We start from the raw sequence: 21,496 nt of genomic DNA, 5'->3' as shown, positions 1-21,496 counted from the left end.
GTCACTTCAAGTAGAAATAGTACTTCCTTGTTCTTATAAGCTTTATATAGTTAAATCAATTTTGAATGTTCATATAGCTTTTAATTACTTTAAAAAATAATATAGCTTTTAATTAATATTTTATACATACATGAATAATAATAAGTAATGACACTTGATATATACCCTAAGATGACAAAGTCAACATGATCCTAAAAGGTGAAATAGAAATAAATTATAAATAATAAAGTTTAAAATATAAATATAAATGTTAAATATGAAGAAAAAAAAATTATTGAGTTTGTTTGGGTTGAAAAAAAAAATATTTGAGAGTCGAATCGATTGCAATTGGTTTAATTCAAGTTTAAATAAAGTGAACCAATTAATGAAATAAATTTGAACTAATTGTTGATTCGATCAACAATTCATCGAATTAATCGAAACAAATGGAGACCCATACTAATCCGTCAACACAAATATTTCCTTCACAAATAACATGTTGAAAACTGAGGTTCCAACTTCCACCCTTACTATCAAACTTTTTTTCGGAATAAAACTACACTGAGGACTAACAAACACCCCTCACTCCCTCAGCCTAGTATAAGAGACATTTCATAGAGTGATCGGTCGGAAGCACTTCAAATGAATAGCATTCTGTAGCTTATATGTGATTAACATATCACTAAACTCATACAATAAGGAAGATTCCCCAAAACACCTTTTCTCTATAGAGCAAAGCTTTTGGCCAATAATATTCCATTAACTTTGATAGAAACTAGTCTGAATCCCACCCTTCCCCGGAGCTTTATAAACTACCAATATCGAACACATCACGCTTAATATAACTTCCTCAGTAACTCATCATTTTAGGGAAGCCCTTTGATCATCTGACAAGACATTTTATAGTTACAAAATATAGTATAAGAAAACTAAATGATGCCTAAGTTTTTTGTCTAAAAGTTTCAATAATGATATATACACACCTCATTTTTTAAACACTTCATTTTCACCTCCTTTTATTTTTATCTATCTCCTCTTATCATTTCTATCACAACTCATATTTTCTCTCTCTTACTTTTGTTTTTCTTCCTATCTTTCTCCACATTCCACCACTTTCCACCTCAAAGAGAGGTATGAAAGGAAGATTATTCGCACGATAAGGGTCCATAGAAAGTTTTAGGGAGAAGAGAGAAAAATATTCCTAACCACTACATCAAGAGTCGTGCGCTTACAACATATTAATTGTGAAGCACTTTCCACTATTTTATCATTTTGATATTTCTGAATAACATCTTAAATCCATCCTAATATTTGATTTATTCCTGGGTTTTAATTTAGAGTAAAATACACTCACCCCCCTCAAGATTTGCAAGAATGACACTCCACCCCATTCTTTTTAAAAATCTACACTCCACCCCATTTTTTATAAAGGCAAATTTTAGTGACGAAAACAAATTCCTCACTACTAAAAACTAATTATTAATTAGTAAAAATTTAAATAAATTTAATGCATATACACTATCATACATTAATTTATGAAAATAATTTTACTGAATTAAATTTAAAAAAACCATTCACTCTATCTGTTAAGTCCACGTCCCATCTATCTCCAAATCATATTTCTCACCACAAACGGCCACCACCAAGCCTTTACTCCCTTTAACACGGCTCCACTGTCCCACAATGTGAAACCCCATGGCACCTCCATGCCTCAAAGTTTTGTTGCGACCTGAACCCCAGAACGTGAATCGCACATCCCTAAAGCCACTTGTTCAACTACTTCTTGTGAATTTCACCCCTTGAAGTTGTGAGCGAACGCTCTGTTGGTCTTAGATATTGTTGGATTTTGTTAAAAACGATGCTCCACCGCCTCGTTGGGCTCTAATAACCTCAGATCCACTTCATATTTTCATAATTTTGTTTCTCTATTTTCTTCACCCATTTGTGTTGCTTTTTTGGCCTACAACCCAATTTTGAAAATTGGAGGTATAAAGAGATTATTTTGATTAAAATTGAATTATTACCAAATATGAAAACACAAGCATGTTTCACTATGTTCGAGATATGGTTTGTAAATCGGGCAGGTGTGCTATTGCATAATTTGCATTATGAATTTACGGAGGAAAAACGCGATTGAGAGAATGAGGAGGATTGTGATGTTTTCATTTTTAAATTTATTGGATTATATTGATTTTTTTTTTTGAAATTATTGATTAAAAATTTAAATAATAACTAATTATTAATGAAAAATATTTTTCGTCACTAAATTTGCCTCTATATAAAATGGGGTGGGATGTAGATTTTAGATAAGAATGGGGTGGAGTGTAATTCTAACAAACCTTAAGGGGGGTGAGTGTACTTTACTCTTTAATTTATTCACATTTTTCTTTTGACTTTCATTTCATTTCCATTAGTTGTATCTTTCTATCTCTCTTTTTTTTTTTTTCTATCACAACACCATTCATCTTATCACTCATTTCTCTCTATTCTTCTTCTATAAATATTTCATTGAGTATCAATGAAATTAAACTTTATTCTTTACTCATCCTCATTTATCGATTTTGTTTATCTAAAACCTATATGTGAAAGATCTAGTTACCCTATTAAGATTGATTGTCAGCTTGAATCAACTCGATATAATCGTCAGTTAAACCAAATTAATTTAGTCAATTTTACTATAAATCTTAACCAACTCTATTTGTTCTTTTTTGGCATATGTATCTCTTTTCAACACGATTCATCTCTTACTATACCCCTATCTATACTCCAGGACTAGGAGTGATTATAGCTCACTCATAGCTCTTTCCAAATGAAAATGGTCCAGATTGTCATATTTTCAAACAATGCATGTATAATTGCCTTTTTGTTGTTCCTCAAGCATATTGACTTTCATTATTCAGCTGGGTTGGATTCCATTACCGATAATGAATAGGGTTTAGATACGATGTTACAGTATTAATTTTTATATGCATATTCAAAAAAAGTATTTGTATATTTCTACTCATTCGTGAGGGTAGAATTTTTAGTATTTGTGTATTCACGGACACCTAAGTGGGACTTAACCCATCATCGGCATTGTATATAATAATATATGTGGGGTTGTCTAAATGACTAATAATATAGTTTGAGTTAAATAACTCATCATCCAATTACATTGGAGATAAGTGAGTTGGATTGAGTTATTTAACTCAAACTTTATCATGAGTCATTTAGACAACCCCTACATATGTTATTTGATAAATTAAAATTGATGTTATTAATAGTGTAATATTACTTTCAAAAAATAGTGTCATTATAATCTTAAAAATTAAAATAAAATACAAGTAATTAAAAATAGTAAAATACTCACAAATATGCTAAAAAAATTACAAGCATCTCTTTTTAATTAAATCAAAAAATTTGATCAAAGTGTTTTTAACTCCAATTGCATACCCATTCATTAAACTCATACAATCATGTACCAAAAAAAAAACTCATACAATTAAATCTTCAGTCTTATCGAAAAATATGCACATATGATATGATTCTCACATGCATATATGCGTCTATACCTTTTCTAGTCAAATTGAAGCCCCACTATTCCCAAGCCATATGATGGTTCATCTATATTGAACTTATTTAACACACACAATATCTATATCAATATTAGAAAATATTCGTATTTGACTCATATATTTACTATAAAATATAAAAATATCAATTTACTTTAAAAAATATATCAATTTAAAAACTTCAAAAATTAATTTATTTGACAGAAAGTTGATTTAACATTTGATTTTAAGTGGTTAAAAAATAAAAATAATATTCATCAATTGAAAAATATTTAGAAAATAATTTATCATTTTTATTATTATTTCTATTTTCTTTAGCTTCGGGTGATCACACTAAACAATAAATAGCGCTGATCCCTGCACTTCATTTTCATGAGTGAGAATCAAACCCCACCTTTATAATTAAGGGACAAAGTGACGTGAGCTAACAATATAATTATACCATATACCTTTTGATTATAATTTATATTTATTAATTTTTTTTAATATGGATAATCAAGACATATATGTATAATCAGAAAAGACATATACATTGATGATAAGAGATTATAATATACTTTCATAATTTCATGAGATTCAGTGGTGTAGGTCCAGTAGTATGAGTGAAGGACGTAATATCTCAACATTAACTTGACTTAAATTGGATCAACCATTATAGCTCATAGTATAGTTTAAGTAGTAAAAGCTGAGAGACATATAAGTGCATGAATTAATCCTTGCAAATGATAAAATCCTTTCCTGAAAAAACGAAGAAAAAATAATGCCGATTAAAAAAAGGAAAAAAGGAAAACTCTACATGCTGATTCATGTGTTTGTTGATAGTTGATACCAAATATTGATACTACTTTCATTTTTTATTATAATTACTAAATTAAATTGGAGATGATATTTAATTATAAGTACTCCTTAACTTAATTATTAGTGATGTTGAAACATTTTTTATATGGTGAAAAGAGAGGCTGAAATCAAGTCCTAATTTTTTTTTTATATTAATCATGATACAAAATAATAAACATTATTGTAAATTATATTTACTTTGTGCTTAATTACATTATTTTGCATAATTATGTTTTAATTCAAATCTTATATACACAAAATTTAAAACTGATTATGAAATAAAATTCCCACGCATGGTGCTGGAATAGTAAAATAAAATATATCTTTATGGAAATGAAAATGACTAGACTATGTTTTGGTATCTGTTAAAAAAGAGTGGCTTCTGTTTGAAGGTTGCACATATATCAAATAAGAAAATATGATTAAAACAATGCTTAATCAAAATAACCTTTAATATTGTATGATACTTTGTATGTCTTTGTCTCTTTGATGGCTTCTGGTATTCTAGCTTTTGCTTAATAATTTTGTTTTTCAGTTAAAAGAAAAAGAAAAAATCTTTACATTGTTAGTGCACTTATAATCAACATCAGCTACAGTTTACAGGGCTCTCCATTGACACACGCAGGTTTAATTTGTCTTATTAACACACATATGAGATATTCGTATGCCTTACACAGTTACATGCTCATATAATTAAAGCATAGCATTAGCATATATTATTTGTACCATTAATATAACCAATTAAGGCCTTTGTACGTACCTAGTGGGCTTTTTTATTATCTCCTTTTAATCAACGAAAGAGGAAAGTGTCCACTCATAAAGGATCATAGTAATCACCAAATTTAGGAAGCAACAGCCTAGGCTCCTATCTATATGAATGAGAACTGCAATCACCGTCATAGTACAGTAAAAACACAACCCCTAATTATATAACATTGGAAGCACTTTGCATTGTCTCTTTCATTTCACTATCTGCTAATCACTGTTAGGAACCAGGAAAATAGCAAAGTGTAGTAAACTAGAATATGATAGATGTGCACTGAATCCTCTGGAGAATACCCAGAAGCAGTGTTGCAGGGAAATTACAGGGAAAAGTAGAAAGAAAACAGAAAAGATAGCAGAGGCAAATTCGAGAGTGCCTCTATTCTCTCCCAAGTCCAAGCCTAATCCAAATTCAAGCCTAACCTCTCTCTCACACAATACATGCTTATATAACCCCAATCTCTCTCTCTTTCCCACTACCTGCACAGCTCATGCCACCTCAGCAGGTGGTTACACCTCTCGTGGGAATTGATTTGGTGCATTGCACCTCTTCCTCTTACTTCCATGGACTCTAGTAGTATTGGGCCTATCCCTAACAATTGGGTTCCTATCATCACTCCCCCCCTCAAAACATCCTTGTCCTCAAGGATGGATGTGGAAAACCCTTCTTGAATGTATGTTGCTGCCCCCAAAGTGACCTGTAACAGCCTCCTTTGATCCACTTCCCTGCAGAATCTGAATAAGGACTATAAAATCTACCACCTGGATCCCATTGTTGAAAATATGTGGGCCAAGTTGTTGTTGAAAAATCAGAACAGCCCCTTGAATTCCAATGTGTAAAACAAGACAAGCTTCGGGCATATGCGAGACCATAATTTCCCTTTGATTCCACCGCCAAATCATCTTGGTCCAGCAGATTTTGCCCTGTAATCAGTCCATGTAATGCAACCAGAGAACCTAGAATTGTTGTCATCACTTGTGCAGTCTGTATTGACAGTTCATTCTCTACTAAGAACATAAGTGAAAGAGGTTGGTTTTGCTGTGGAGTTGCCAAAACCTTCTTCAGCTCATACTCCTCCATTCCCATGCTCAATATCTCCTTAAAATTCCCATGAGAACCAACATTGAATGCCTGATAGGGTTCCACAGCTAGTAACCTTGATTTATGAAGTTGTGACAGAGAATTTAGCCAATTTCCAGTCAGCAATTCCAGTGGTCTTTGCAGCTGATATGCTTGAGCACTTAGTTGATCTTGTACCTTCAGAATAGTACTCAACATTTCAGGTACTAGCTCTTCTTCTAACCATGATACAAGAAGCATGTAGCAGTATTCCCCATTATCAAATATATAATGAGCCCACAAATCCTTGACTCGACCAGTAGTAGAGTCACCATGAAAAATCAGCCCCCTACTTCCATGCGAACAAAAGTGAAAAGAACTCAAAGTACTCCCAAAAGGTTGATGCCATGCAATATGTTCTTGCCTTCCCCTTATTTTGTTGAACTCAGTAACTTGTGAATCCCAGTTTTGAAATTCAAATTCTAATCCGGTAGAGACAATGAGCCAACATGAGGCAACACTTGCTGACCCAATTGTTGCTGAAAAGTAAGAACAACCTCCAGGATCCCAATGTGTAAAGCTCAAGTCAAATGAGAAAACCCAACTTCCCTTAGAGCCAACATCAGCATTTAAATTCTGATTAGGTGTCTTATCTAATGACCCTAATTCATGAGGTTGCAGCTTCAAATTTTCCCAATAAATGACTATCACTTGGCAATGCTTCCAATTCTGTTCAAGTCCCCACCTCAGTATATGTAACTCAATACCTGGGAGAGCCCAATTCCTTAATTCACTTTCATTAGAAATAGTAGGACGACACAATGTTGTAACAGCCTTATGCACATGGGTCAGAGTTTCAGGAAATTGGTAAAACTCCAAACTATAACTTGGTTTTCCTTGCCATAAGCATGACACCACCATGGTATCTAAAGTTTTGGGTGAGTGTGGGATTTTCTGCATGTTTGCAATTGCTAATGAAGATGAAACATGGGTACTTGCAGAATGAATCTTATAGAAAACCAGCTTCATCTCTTCCATTTTGTCCCTGCCTATACAAGCATCACGATCAGGTGGTTGTGGAGGCGGCCGCTTGGCACCCTTTCCTGTGTCAACCACCATTTTAGTATCATAGGGTGGTGTTTCCAGCAGAGATATGACATCCACAAACTGGTAGTTCATCACAGTACCAACATCAGGGTTTAACAATTTAAACATAATAATAACCCACATATTGGATGTCCCTGTTCTAAGTTGGACTTGCAGAAATGCTTCAGACTCCTTTTTCTTTTCATTAATTTGGGCTTGTAGACATGCTTCAGCTTCCTTTCCAATATTTTGGGCTTGGCCCACCTTTTCTCTTCCACTAGTGTGTCCTAGCAACTGGGCTAGGCTCAAAAATATCATTTCAACCTGAAACCTGTTGCTAGTAGGGGCATGTGTCATTTTTACAATTTCAGAAGATATATTTTGTACACCATGATTCTCACCCTCTAACACGTGTTTCTCTTTATTTCCAGTAGCAAGTAAATACTTGTCAAACAATTTTGTGAAAGTAGGACAACCACTCACCTCATGGGCCAGGCCCATTAGGTTGGGAGAAGAACCCAATCCGTACGGTTTCCATTTTGCCCATGCACTTGCCTTCAGACTTCTAGAGACTTCTGCTACCTTCTCTCCCATTCTCGTTGCCGGTGTGGCTTGATTCTCCGACCCCGACGCCGCCGTCGGTGGGGTGAGCGCTGCCGGACCAACACCACTGTCCATGGATTCCGGTGGCTTAGGTGGTGGCCGCCGCTTAGCCACCTCGTCTTTGGCATCTTTCATCCACGCTGCAGTAGCTCCGAACTTCCCGCCGGCTCCGCCTCGAACATAACAATGACCGCCATGGTACGGAGGTTTTGGAGGTGGTCGCTCAATCACCAGTGCTCTTGTTTGCACCTTCGTAGTTGCTTGGTCCACCGTCTCCTCCGCCGCCGTCGTCAAAGTTTGCGCCGCTGTAGCAGCACCACATTCTGTTTGCTCTGGTAGCGTCAGTTCTATCTTCCCTTCTGGATTCGTCTTCCCCATCGTTACCTGAGTTGTTAAAACTGTTGTCACTCTTCTTGATTCCTCAAGAGCGTCACTGATTTGAAGTTGTGCAACCATCGGCTTCTCTTCCGTCGCAGTTTCGTCGTCATCCTTCGGAACGACTTCACGCTGATCACCCCAGTAGCCATTGGAATGGATCCAATCTTCACACCAATTTCTTCTGATTTCCCGGTTTTCTTCCTTGGCTTTTCTGGCGTCATCCTTATGAATTTCTTCTTGTCCAGGAATTTCTTCCTCCTCTGAATCTGCAACTAGGTCTGGCAGATACAGTTCCGATTCTGGTTCGAATTCTCTCAACAATGCTATCACAAAATCCCACCATTTTGCCCTCTGATTTCGTTTTTTCCAGGAATACCACCAAAAGAGCGCATCACGCGCCAATGCCTTCTCCGCCTCTGAGAATTTCTTCTCTTCTGATATTCCCTTCGCCTCACAGTACTGCTCCACGGTGATGATCCATCCATAAGCCACACTTCCATTAAATTCTGGAAACATCTTCGCGAATCAATGGCTACCACAGCACCTAGATCGGTGCTCTGATACCAATGTTAGGAACCAGGAAAATAGCAAAGTGTAGTAAACTAGAATATGATAGATGTGCACTGAATCCTCTGGAGAATACCCAGAAGCAGTGTTGCAGGGAAATTACAGGGAAAAGTAGAAAGAAAACAGAAAAGATAGCAGAGGCAAATTCGAGAGTGCCTCTATTCTCTCCCAAGTCCAAGCCTAATCCAAATTCAAGCCTAACCTCTCTCTCACACAATACATGCTTATATAACCCCAATCTCTCTCTCTTTCCCACTACCTGCACAGCTCATGCCACCTCAGCAGGTGGTTACACCTCTCGTGGGAATTGATTTGGTGCATTGCACCTCTTCCTCTTACTTCCATGGACTCTAGTAGTATTGGGCCTATCCCTAACAATTGGGTTCCTATCAATCACCTACAATCTTTCTAAAGAAAGACTAATCCAAGAGAGGCTACCTTTGGTTTAAAGGGTCAATGAAGAATCTTTCATTTGTAAATTGCACAGATTAGGATGAGAAGTGCTTCACTGCTTCTGAAAGAACTTAATGGAAGTAGCTTTTGAGAATAGATAAGGGATTCTGAGAGATTTCAATGTGAAGAGTAATTTGTTTACAAATGGAGAAGGCAAGGGTTTTGAAACAAAAAAAAGCTTCTTGGACACCCACATTGGGGAGAGAAACAAAGAGAATATAAAGAACTGATATTATGTAAGAGTCGACATTGGACTACAATTGTAATTTATGGTGAATTTTCAGAGTTTATTTATATTTTATAAACTCTGTAAATTGTGGCGGTTATAACCGTCACAAATTGCAGGCCCTCAACATTTCGCATATGTAATATATGAGAGAGATACAGAGAGAAGAAAATGAGATGCTTATGAGATGTCACTGACTGATTGGGTGTCTGAAAAGAGATTCCTTTAGCAATTAGGTAATAGTGTAACCGAGCTGAAAAAGTTGGAGATAAATAGATGATCAATAAGTAACCGAGATGATCAATAAGTACTAGTGTAGCAATATTTAACTTTATTGGTAATAGAAAAGACCTAAAACTGATGCAGTAGTTCTTTTCTGCTCATAGTAAATATGATTTTTGGTAAAAACTAGTTACATGAATACTTTCATCATGCTACAAGCCTACAGTTTTTTTTTTTTCAGTGCATGCTTTCACTCAGTTGTTTCCTACCTCTGATCGAACAACCATTGGAATTTGGAAAGTAAAAAGCAGCTAAATAACAAGACTAGGATCAGAACCAATAACCACTACTTCAACTCTTAAAAGTTAAAACCAAATACCAAGCTTTCCTGGCATCACAACAATCCAGTCATATTGGCCCACCACACGAGTAAGTGATGTTACAAGATTCTCCAATGGTGACGGAGTACTGATGCGCAGGTCTTGTAAGGAAAGGAGGCAATCGAACCAAGATCTCACACACACACTGGCTGTCCAATTCTCCAGCCCACCGGCAACAGTTTTCTTCTTGAGGCGAGCTGTGGTGGTGGTGGTGGCGGCGATGTCCGTGGCCGTGTCTACTCCCGTGTCCCTCACCGTCATCATTAGTGGATGTGAGTTGGGAAGATGGCGGTGATCCTGGGGTGAAAGGCAACCTGGCACAAGCATAGTTTACTAGTGCTAGTTGAGATGCACAAAGTGGGTGAGGAGGTGATGATGGAAAAGGAAACACTGGTATACGGCTCTCCATTTTTGGCACAGATGCCAGAAATATCAGAGCAAGAGTTATTGTGAAATTAAAAATCTTGACTCTCTTCATATTCTATCTACTCTCACTAACCAAAGGAGTTGTAGTGTTCATCTGATCCCTTATAAGTAGAACTGCTTAAATACTTGCAAGTTCATAAGCTACTGTTCCAGTAGGTAGTTTGTTGTTAATCTGGGGAATTAGAACTAAATAAAATGGAATCATCAAGATCATGAATTGAGGTCCTGTTTGCTTACTATGTCTCATCCATTAGGTGTGATGACTTTGTAGGTGAGGATAAACTATCATAAATTGGGGGTTTGAACCACCAACTTCATTCCGGAACAATGTTTTGAACAACTCATCTAAATGCTGAGGAGTGTTGGAATGGGTGAACCAGATCATGCAGAACTTGCAAGGGAGAAATCAACTTGAGGAAATTTCTATAAAAGGGTCCAAAACAAATATTCAAAACACAGACAAAACACATCGGAGCCTTCAAAAAACAAGCATTGTTATGGCTGCTTCTCATAATCTATTAAGTTCATGCTTGTCATAAGGGTTCAAGACTGAGAGCTAGTTAGCTAGATGAGCATTTTCTCCTCTCAAGGTTTCACCCACATGCTAAACAGTAACTACTTAAATAAAATTGATGATCCCAAATCTTCATTGATTCTATATTTAACTTTCATGCTGTCTGTTAAAGTACAGAGTACTTCAACATATTCATAACTTTTAACAAAAATTGGTGAAAAGACAGGGAATAAGATTTCTAACTTTATTCTGTTTTGAAAGCAAAATTTCCAATACAGGCAGCTCATTATCACAAATTTGTAAGAGATATTTTAGACCCTTCAAGTTCAAACTGTAGTGAGATGACAATGGGACAACAAATCTCTTAAAGTAAAATGCATGATGCGATGACAAATTTAAGTTCTTCACAACTTTCCATACCCTTTCCAGCTGTCCTAAACATAGAAAACAAATACCTCATCATCCAAGAATGCAACTTATTTCTTCCATCCTTAGCAGATTGTAATGTGTTTCTTTCACTATGAATTATCAGAAGAAATCCTAGATTAATTGTCTCCAGCAGAAATTTAGCAATTTTCATATTTAGTCAACTCCAACTGCAAGATAGGTCTGAGACAAAAATGATTATTTGGAGCACCATCTTATTAAATTCAAAAGCACAATCAATTTAGACAAATGTAAATTTAAGTTCATTCACAACCTCCTTCCTCGCTAACCTAACTTCAGTATTTTCTCATCCAATTCAGGACTATGGTCAAGTTCATTATTATAATGCATTCCAAAAAGATGGAGTAAGTTGGAGTTACCACTCAGCTTCCAAGTTTGAACACTTTCAAGGAATATTTCCAGATTGAAAACAAAACATTTCAACGTATATAGTGCAAAACTTTGGTCTCTCATTTCTGCAATATCAAAATTAGTTTAACTATCAACATTGCTACAAGTTAAATGGAGTATTATTCGAACATAATTCCTTCTCTACCGTACACGAAATCAATCTCAAACATTATAAACATGGCCACAAAATTTTGATATCTAGATATATAACTAAGCCAAAAGTGTTTCAGTGAAGCAATTTGTAGTAACATGGTACTAAAAAACAACCATTCGATTGTAAAATATTTCACGCACCTCAAGAATAACAATCATATAAAGAAAGGAGAATTGTACATTTGTGCTCGCCAGCGACGAAGATCAAGCTTTTTTCTCCTAAAAATTGTCCAAATTGAAAGCGCTTCGTATCCGCATGCCTGTTTGATATTTTTACTCAGTAACTTTCGTGGCAAGAAGTTCCATGTCTTTCTTAATTTTCTCTTGTTTCAGCCTCAACTCCTCTTGTCTTTGCCGCCAACCCTCCTCCATCAACTCAACAAATTTATCTTTTATCTGGAGCAGAGGATCCAGGTCAATCAACTTATCACCATCGTACGCTTCTCTCAACACAGCGGTTTCGATCCCACCTTTCAAGGACATATAGAATATCCCAGAATGCCTTGTAAAAGCACTTGAAAATGCATTTGAAAACCTATACTCATCACAAAACTTCCCGAGAATCGGCACAGGAACCCTCTTATACAACGAAAGTGAAAGCAGCTCATGGAACACCCCAATCCTCCACTTCTCCATCTCCCTACAAGCCTGATCCAACTGGGACACATCTTCATAAGGGGACACATACTCAAGCTCCAACCAATCCCTAACCCACTCCCTCATCTCTTTCTTCAACACAAACCCTCGCGGAAGCTTCACATTGAAATTCGGCCTAACCCTAATCCCGGTACACCGACTCTCCTCTTCCGCCCTTCGCTCAATAACCGATTTCGCAAACTCGGGGTTCCAAGTAACCAATTCCAAAAACGATTTTCCCTCCCCCGGCAACCCAGTTAACCTAAAATACTCCGGATACCTCGGAACCAAATCAACCAAAAAATCATTAGGAAACCCAAACTCCCTCTTCACATGAAGCAATTTATCAGCACTAACCACCTTATCCTTAGACATCATCAACAATTTACACAACTTAGACACAATCAACGGCTCATTCACCGTAAAAACCCGCTTCTCCTCCTCCAGAAACTGGCGGAGCCGGTCACTGACCCGGAGAAACCGAACCGGTTCGGTTTTGGGTTTGATTCTATCATAATATACATCAAACAAAAATGGGTTTTGATTCAGAAACGTTTCGACTTTCACCTTGAGCCGCATCCTCTCACGGCGTTTCTCGAGGTAGCGGAGAGGGATGACTTGACCCGGTTCGTTGAGAACCTCCTTCACGACGCGGATACATTGCTTGTAACGCTTGTCGTTGTCTATGGCGCGGTCTAGTGCTTGGTCTTTGCGCCACACTACTTTGAGACTGGAGATAGAGCGTGTGTCGATGTTGAGAAGCTTCAGATTGTTCTTCAGGTAGGAGGAGAAAGCTTGGGTTTTGGTTTTGGAGAACATGGCTTGACAGAGTGAGCTATCTATTGGAGAAGCATGGGGAAGAAGATGACAGTGTTGGGGTTTGGCACAAAACTCAAATGGGTTGAGCCCAATGGATGGAGGCACTGTCTCACCAATGTTTTAAGACTCGGCTCGATAGTCGACTCGGTCCAGGTACATAGTGAAAGAGTCACTTATGGACTAGTGGGTAATGAGCTGACTGAGACCCTGTATCCCAAACTCATTTTCATTAGTGGCCATGTGATGAATTCAACCCGATTTGGTCTACTACATCAATTTGAAAATTTACATATATAACAATTATAATTTTACATGAGTGGTTTTGAAAAAATTTAACATCCAAAAGCGACCGTGGAAAAAACTTCATTCTAAACCAACAAACTTCTCAGTGAGAAGTGTCATTTCCAGCTAGTGTGACATGTTTGAGAGCTTATAACTCGAAGTTCTTTGTCTCATAACTCTTGCTATTTGCAATCAACTTCCATGACTCTTTTGCAAGAGCAGTGTCATGAATTTTGTCCCAAAATTCTCATGTTGTGCTACATTTTTAGATGAGAGAAAAGGTTCACATAAGAGAATAAAAAGGTTAGATGATCGGAAGACACAGAATTTCGAAAGGAGGACACAGTCTGATAGATTCATAAGTCTCAAGTTTGAAAAAAGAAAATATATTTCTTTGTATAAAACTTAATTGATAGAATTTAAAAAGATAACTGAATTTTAAATATCTGACTGGTTTTAAAATGTAATCAAATTTTATATATTTGATATTCATCATATAAAAATTATTAGTTGATAGAAATTTAAAAGGTAATTGAATTTTAAATATTTGATTGATAAAATTAATAAAAAATAAAAAAGATTCAAACTGATTATAATTTTTTTAAATATCTGATTTAAATAAAAGGTAACGAATTATAAATATGTAATCTTTCACTGCACAAAATTTAATTGATAGAATTTTTAAAGGTAATTGATTTTTATATATATGATCGGTTAAACTTATTTTAAATTTATTTGATTTTTTTTTATAATAATTTCAAACTTATTTATCATCATATGCGTGACAAGCCTCTCGAGACACACAACACCGGTCACCGGAGAATAAAAAGTGAGAGCGGCGGCGATTCAAACTTTTCCGGCCATGGAAGCGGCGGTGGCAGCCGTAGAAAACATACTCCGTTACAGTTTCAAGAACAAGAAGCTTCTAGAAGAAGCCCTCACCCACCCCTCCTTCGCCGGCGCCACCTCCTACGAGCGCCTCGAGTTCATCGGCGACCCCATTCTCGGCCTCGCCATCAGCAACTACCTCTATCTCGCAAACCCTTCCCTCAACCCCGGCCAGCTCTCTCTCCTCCGCGCTGCCAATGTCAGCACCGAGAAGCTCGCCCGCGTCGCCATCCGCAGCGGAATTTACCGCCATGTCCGCCATAACAGCGTTCCCCTTGTCAATAAGGTTCGGGAGTTCGTTGTTGCTATTGCTGATGAGGACCGCACTGTTTGTTACGGTGGAATCGTGAAGGCTCCCAAGGTTCTCGCTGACATTGTTGAGTCTGTGGCTGCTGCTGTTTACGTTGATCTTGGTTTTGATCTCCAGAATTTATGGGTGGTGCGTTTTCGACTTTCTCTAAGCAATCTCTGTCGTTAATTCATCATGATAGTTATTGCATTTTCATTGATCGTTAGATTTTCAGATTCAAATGTTTGAAATTTCCATCTGGGGTGTTGTGTTATCAAACTTATCATATATGCCCTCAGGTCACTATTATAAGCAAAAGTTAGCTAGGGAATTACGAGGCTCGCGTGCTATTATGATTAGTGTTCAGTGAAATCACAGGATTCCTAGCATGATTGGTTTGATGATTTGCATATAATCCAAGACCCAAGGCTTATAGCTTCTAATCAGAAGTGATTTATTCTATAGAATTTCACTGCAGGACCAAAAATGGTAGAAAATGGTAGAGGTTTTCCTACGTGTATCCGAACATGTTAAGTGCATATTTGAAAAATGGAAGTAGAATCGCATATCATTATAATTGCTTGAGAAATAAGCTTTATTGTCTGCGGTGTTTGCGTGCATGTTTTAAAAGTGAATTTACTTTTATACCAATTGTTACGCAAACACACCTGAAATTGTTTAGTGCATGTTTGGAAATTATTTACAATTTACGATAAAGCTAAAGCCAATTATGGAGATAAGCTTCTGTGAGTAGCTTCTTAGTGTGAGGAAATTGATTGAGGAAAGAGAAACGGATCGGACCATGCTATTAGTTGTTATCATCCAAAATCTTTGTGATTTGGTGCTGTGTCCTTAAGGCTGAGGAAAATTGATTGTGAATTGTGATTGTTCTTTGCAGATAATTAGAGGTCTTTTGGAGCCGATAGTGACATTGGATGATCTGGAACATAACCCTCAACCGGTGACAATGCTCTTTGAGATCTGCCAGAAGAATGGGAAGCAGGTTGACATCAAATACAGGAGGGACAGTGACAAAAGCATTGCCGGTGTCTTTGTTGATGGGCAAATTGTTGCCTCTGCTTCCTCTGATCAGAAGGACATTGCAAAGCTTGATGCTGTCAAGGTTGCCTTGCATAAACTAGCACATTTAGTGCCTTCCAGTACAATGACATAAAAAAAGGTCCAAACCAGTATACAGGTAACCACTGTGACCCTACTGACCACTATCGTTTGCAATGACATATGAAAGAATAACACTCATTTAGAGTCCTGATTTCTTTGTATAAAATGCATCTTCTTGTCTTCTGATTCCCTCTAGTAGCCCAAGTATGAAAGTACTATGGTGTGGATGAAACAAAAATGATGATGATGAGGTAAGTCCTTTTGATTCGTGGCTCTGCACCCTTTTTCTTTACTATGGACGGGTGGACAACACAAATATCTGCTTGCAGCTCCTTTGGAACATGGTGGCTGCTTAATTAAATTAAGATATGGAAGAGCTTGGGCCTTTGAAGTTGAGGATTTGTGATCGGCTCCATCTTTAGAGAATTAGCTTCTGGCCCTACAAGGACTGCATGACAGCAAAGTATCTCTAAAAGTCTAGCTACTAGTATCTGTTATGCAGTAGCAATTTTTCCTTTGTTGTTAGCCTTGGGTGGCCCTCTTTTGTTTGTTTAGATGATAGTCTTGTTGATCTGCTTTGATGCAGTAGCTTTCTTTGTTTCTTTTTTCTTTTTTCTCTCTTCTTGTACCATGGGTTGGAGTACCCCTTGTACTCCCTTCTATTTAATTCATTGGCTTATAAAAAAGAAGTACATAATTACTTGATTTTATTGGATTACACATTAGGTAGCTGTGTGATACGCCATGTTAAGTAAAATTAACCGCAATAACCCCAAAAGATTGAACACATTCATTCGTAAGCATTGTAATGCTCTAATTTTAAGATTGTTGAGGCAATCAGCCTCTATCTGACCGGCTCAACTCGGAAGCGGTCAAGGGACTCGTTCATTTGAAGTAAAAAACCTGGTAAATCTCATAATTGTCCATTTAAGTCACTCATGTTTAGTGGAAAAATTAAAGGGCCAAATTCTGATTATCAATCAATATTCTGGTTTTCTAACGTTATAAAAAGGAAAGCTCACTACAACAAAAGTTAGCTTTAGCGACAATTTTGTAGCGGCAGTAATGTTATTGCCGGTACTTTATTTGTGAAATTAAAAAAATTGTAACGATCAGTGAATGGTCGTATTATTTTCATGTATACTGGCAATTATCGCTAATAAATGAACTTTGCGCATTAAGTCACTTTCGTTCCCTTCTTTCTCATTTCCCAAATGCACTCTCGATTCGATTTGGAGCATGGAGCTTCAGAACACTGAAGATTGAGTTACCAGGTTCATCACCGTATCCGCAATTCGATTCAGTGTTCGATTCGTGTTGATTTGGAGCACCATGGAGCTTTAGAACAGTGAAGGAAACCCTGATGAACGGTGTGCATGCGAGCCAATCGCTATCTCCAGGATTTCCAGCGAACTCTGGATGCGTGGCAGGTCCTTTCTTCGTTCCAATCTCTGTTTTCTGGATTCATTTCCCTTCACCAACTCTCGATTTTTCGCTTTTTCCTTCACGCCAATTTGATTATTGAGTGAATATATGACTGGATAATTATGATTTGGTTATCAATGCTGGATTTTCTGCCGTTCGGTGTGATCAATTTCGTTAATTTTGGAGTTTTGAACTTCGCTGCAAGTTAACTAGCAGTGTCATTGAACGTTTCTAATTATGTGGTTTTTTGTTGGATTTCAATGAGACATTTAGGGCTTTCTGTTTGCCTTTTGAACTTTGTAATTCGGTGCAGAGACACAAATTCGAGCGTGTGTATGGTACATCTTTATCAGATTGTTTTTGTTTTTAATCTCTGTAGGTGGCTGATAGTTTATTCATGATCCCAGTAGCAATCTAGAAACCTTGATATTGTGCTCTCAAACCGTACAAAGCAAGGTTAAGTTGCTTTGATGTTCTTCTACTTCCTACTGATGTAGTTCATGGTTGTGCGTGGCGTGGCATGTAATTTTGATTGTTGATTTCTTGCTGCGAAATTCTTTCATTTTCTTAGTTACTTTGTTGTTTCTATATCGGCTAGGTTCAACGAACTTCACAGCATTCCAACCATTATGTGACTCATTAAATTTGAGTATTCTCCGGTATTGGATTCCAAACTTGAGAAAAGCTTGTTGATTCATTCAGGGAAGTAAAGGCAAGTGAAGCTGGAAAAGTATCTTTTGATCATGTCTTTGTTTTTGGTAAATGGCCCTTCCCATGGACTTATGATTATTATATATGTCTTAACCAGGTATGCATTGTGTAGTTCAACGACTAAGTATTATTCAATCAAAATGCCAGTTGAAAGGGTGTTGTGGAATGGGGTTAAGTTGAAATATGAGATCTGTCTTCTCTTAAGTATTCTTGGTAATGTTAACGTAAGCTAGAACTTCTTGGGGCCTGCTAATCAATAACTGACCAATATATTCAGTACTTCATAGCAACAGAAAGTTAAAGCAATGTCAAATATATTGCCCATAGCATGCACTTTCAAGAATTATGATTCATTTTAGTGATAATGGGATTTGATTTGAACTCATAACCTCATACAAACTACCCAAATCCATCACCCTTACTCCCTTTTCACAGGGGAGTGTAGAACTTCTAATATAAGAAAATTGATATGTTTACTTCAAGGGTGATCCTTGAATTTTACTCATTTTATTTTGTTTTGATTTGTGTACTTCAACTGCTAATCTAGATGTGATACTTGAACACTGTTTTTATTGTTTCATGCATTTCTTTAACTTAATGCAACCAAATTTTTCTTCATAGTAGAGGAGACAGATGTTAACTAGTTTCATGATCTAAGAAGAGAAGTTTTAAATTTGATTAGTAGTTTTAAGAAAAGAAGTTTTAAAATAATTCTTTGTAGCAGAGAAGGTGCCGCAATAAGAAATTTGGAATGCCTGAAGACTGTGTGGAGAAGGAAATTCCTTCCTGTTGTCTGAAGGTCAACGCTGAACCCCTGAACTAGAAGGAAATTGACATTCAACTGTTGTTGCTAGGTGGTTCTCAGAATCATCTCAGACTTGCAGTGGTTGTCATCTACTATGTATTTTTTTTTTTTGACTTTGAGTTCTTGAATATCCCCTCTCCCTATTCTACCATCATTGTATAGAACCAACTAACAACAAGGACCTGGTTGCTTGTCTTAGAAAAATACTATTACTCATTGCTTTATTCTTCTTCTTTGTCTTCTTACAAAAGACTGTTTTCAAAGGACTTCCTTTCCTTCATGAAGAGGAGAAGCAAGTCATATACAGAGATGTTAAAGCCTCAAGCATTCTATCTTCTGGCGTTTTCTTCAAACTAGTTAATCTGTGAGTAATTTTTTGGAAGTTCCTAATTTTGTTTGTTTTCTTGTCAGCGATTCAGAATCTTTTGAACATGTGCAAACGCTATTAATTTCGCTGCATTTGGAGTTCCACTGAGGGAAAACGAGACAGTAAGTAACTAGCAAAAAGTAAAGTGATTGTTTCATCAGATTCTTATATTTTAGATGAATGAAAAGAGATTTTCCTTGAATCCCAACTTGGAAGATGAACATTTGGTTTGCAACGTGACTTTTAATTGAATAAATAGCAGCCACAAGATAATCAAGTTCCTTCTGAATTTTCTAAATTATAATCTGCACAACTATGTTATTATCTCTATTGACATATTTGGCTCTCATTCATTGTTTAGAACATTCGTGGTGGAAGAATTATACTTCACCCCATCAAGAATGTCCCCTTCAAATATATCAGGGGGATGCATTGCATGGTGAGCTTGCACTATTGTCTTAAACTTATCTATTTCTCAATGCCTTGATCTTTTATATATTGCAGATTGACACAGACTTGTGAAGCTGTGCATTTTGGTTTGTCATATTCATTTTTTCAAACCATTATCTGTGCTTATCATGAATTTAAGTCTTAGCATCTCTATAATTCATTTGTGTGTTGTGTTTGATTAGTCTATTTTTTCCTATCATGACTTTTTGTGGTGGCATATACCAAATTGCTTCACCTGGCAATTGGGTTCTGCTAATTCGAAGTTAAATAACAGTTTGTTTGGAACCTTTTAGAAGTTTTCTTGGTTGCAAGAACTACTAGCAGTATTGAAGGTGATACATGTCTTGGGTCACTTGGGACATGATTTTGGACTTTGATTATCTTTAATAATTACCACAAAGTAATTGTGTTTGTTTTGGAAATAATGATGTCTTCCCGTTTGATTGACAATCCAGAATTTGTACAATTTAATATACTTAAGATGGAAGCTTCTTATTTACTAAGATGGGTGTTCTGGACTACCTTACAGGTTGCTACAGAAGAACAACACAATTGGACCAATCCCTTCGAGGCTAGGCAAACTTTCCAAGCTTCAAAAGCTTGATCTCTCTGATAACCACTTCAATGGGGAAATCCTCCTTCTCCGAGTCACTCGCAAAAATGATGCAGCTCTCTTTTCTGTAATATACATGACCTCATCCTTTTTATCTTATGCTTTATTTTATCTTGCGTTCCTAAATCTGTGATTGTTTTGTGAATAATAATTCAGGGACTTTTCCTACATCAACCTTAGTGGCCCAGTACCTAGAATTTTGGCTAAATCAATCAGGTGAAAAACTAGAATTAGGAGCTTAGTAATTATGATGATGTTTAAATTTTAAAAGCTCTTTTTGATGACTCATGTCCTGCAATTTCTTTCTTTATAGGAACAAGCATGCAAGCATGAACATAGAAAAGTTGTATCATTGATGCGGTTCTAGTTCTATTTGATGTTGAAAACTACTATGTGAAAGAAACTAAGTAGAGTTTCTTATGTGTATGTCTATTTTCTCTTATGTTAATTTATTTGTGTGATGTGTTTGATTGGTCTGTTGCAGAATTTAGTAATTTACTGGTTGCTAATCAATATGAAGAGTTTCAAATTAGGGTTCTAGGTTTAATGGGTTCAGGTGCATTTTCTAGTTATATTTTGCATGTTTCTGGCGGTTAGGAACGTCAAGAACTGTAGATAAAAAACCCCACTAAAGGATGACAAAACCAGCCCCCTAAAAGAGTATTTATTGCCGTTAAAAGAGTTTTTTTGTTGTAGTGGCTACATAGTCAGAGAAACGAAGTCTTTGAACTCCTAAAATAATGGATGAGTATCATGCTCTGTTTGGATGTAGAGATGAAAATGAGAGGAAGGAATATTTTGACCAAAAAAAAAAAAGAGGAAGGAATATGAGAGGAAAGAATATAATAGGAAGGAATTTGAACAGAAAATGTGGTGATTTTAAAGTTGTTTGAGTTAAGAGAAAAATAAAGGAGAATGGAAGGAAAGATCAAAATAATAATAAAAAGTGTGATGTACATTACTATTTTACCATCTCACACACAAAATTTCCTAAATAATTCATATATCATCTTTTTTTTTTGTTTAAAACTGATAAAAACATTCATAATAATAAT

At 36.4% G+C, this 21,496-nt stretch overlaps 3 protein-coding genes across 8 annotated transcripts; 1 reads left to right on the top strand and 2 right to left on the bottom strand.

Annotated features, from left to right (window-relative positions):
• Positions 1–9,675: 9,675 nt before the first annotated feature.
• LOC130720694 (uncharacterized) lies at positions 9,676–11,947 on the bottom strand. The gene has a single exon (XM_057571376.1). It carries the CDS (start codon positions 10,580–10,582, stop codon positions 10,133–10,135), a length of 450 nt encoding a protein of 149 aa, XP_057427359.1. The 5' UTR covers positions 10,583–11,947; the 3' UTR covers positions 9,676–10,132.
• A 208-nt stretch (positions 11,948–12,155) lies between these two features.
• On the bottom strand, positions 12,156–13,677 carry LOC130720693 (protein WHAT'S THIS FACTOR 1 homolog, chloroplastic). The gene has a single exon (XM_057571375.1). The coding sequence runs from the start codon at positions 13,487–13,489 to the stop codon at positions 12,308–12,310; it is 1,182 nt and encodes a 393-aa protein (XP_057427358.1). The 5' UTR covers positions 13,490–13,677; the 3' UTR covers positions 12,156–12,307.
• Positions 13,678–14,555: 878 nt separating this feature from the next.
• LOC130721373 (ribonuclease 3-like protein 2) lies at positions 14,556–16,446 on the top strand. Of its 6 annotated transcripts, none has more exons than XR_009013429.1 (4): positions 14,556–15,098; positions 15,847–16,146; positions 16,270–16,321; positions 16,400–16,446. XR_009013429.1 is itself a non-coding variant. In XM_057572165.1 (3 exons), exons 1-2 carry the CDS (start codon positions 14,634–14,636, stop codon positions 16,120–16,122), a joined length of 741 nt encoding a protein of 246 aa, XP_057428148.1. In that variant the 5' UTR covers positions 14,556–14,633; the 3' UTR covers positions 16,123–16,146; positions 16,270–16,446. The 6 variants fall into 6 exon arrangements, 3 of the variants coding, with proteins under 3 accessions (XP_057428148.1, XP_057428147.1, XP_057428146.1); XR_009013428.1 differs by having other exon boundaries at positions 16,267–16,321; XR_009013427.1 differs by having other exon boundaries at positions 15,847–16,321.
• The last annotated feature ends 5,050 nt before the right edge of the window (positions 16,447–21,496 follow it).

This window comes from Lotus japonicus, chromosome 5 (genome assembly GCF_012489685.1).
Source record: "Lotus japonicus ecotype B-129 chromosome 5, LjGifu_v1.2".
In the NCBI taxonomy this organism is placed as follows: Eukaryota; Viridiplantae; Streptophyta; class Magnoliopsida; order Fabales; family Fabaceae; genus Lotus; species Lotus japonicus.
The sequence above is the reverse complement of the archived record's forward strand: the minus strand, read 5'-3'. Positions and strand labels throughout refer to the sequence as shown.

Bases quoted from the DNA above. Each gene is read 5' to 3' on its own strand.
- LOC130720693 (XM_057571375.1), bottom strand. From the start codon at position 13,489: ATGTTCTCCAAAACCAAAACCCAAGCTTTCTCCTCCTACCTGAAGAAC.
- LOC130720694 (XM_057571376.1), bottom strand. From the start codon at position 10,582: ATGAAGAGAGTCAAGATTTTTAATTTCACAATAACTCTTGCTCTGATA.
- LOC130721373 (XM_057572165.1), top strand. From the start codon at position 14,634: ATGGAAGCGGCGGTGGCAGCCGTAGAAAACATACTCCGTTACAGTTTC. The intron at 15,099-15,846 runs GTGCGTTTTCGA...TGTTCTTTGCAG, and splicing joins ATCTCCAGAATTTATGGGTG to ATAATTAGAGGTCTTTTGGA.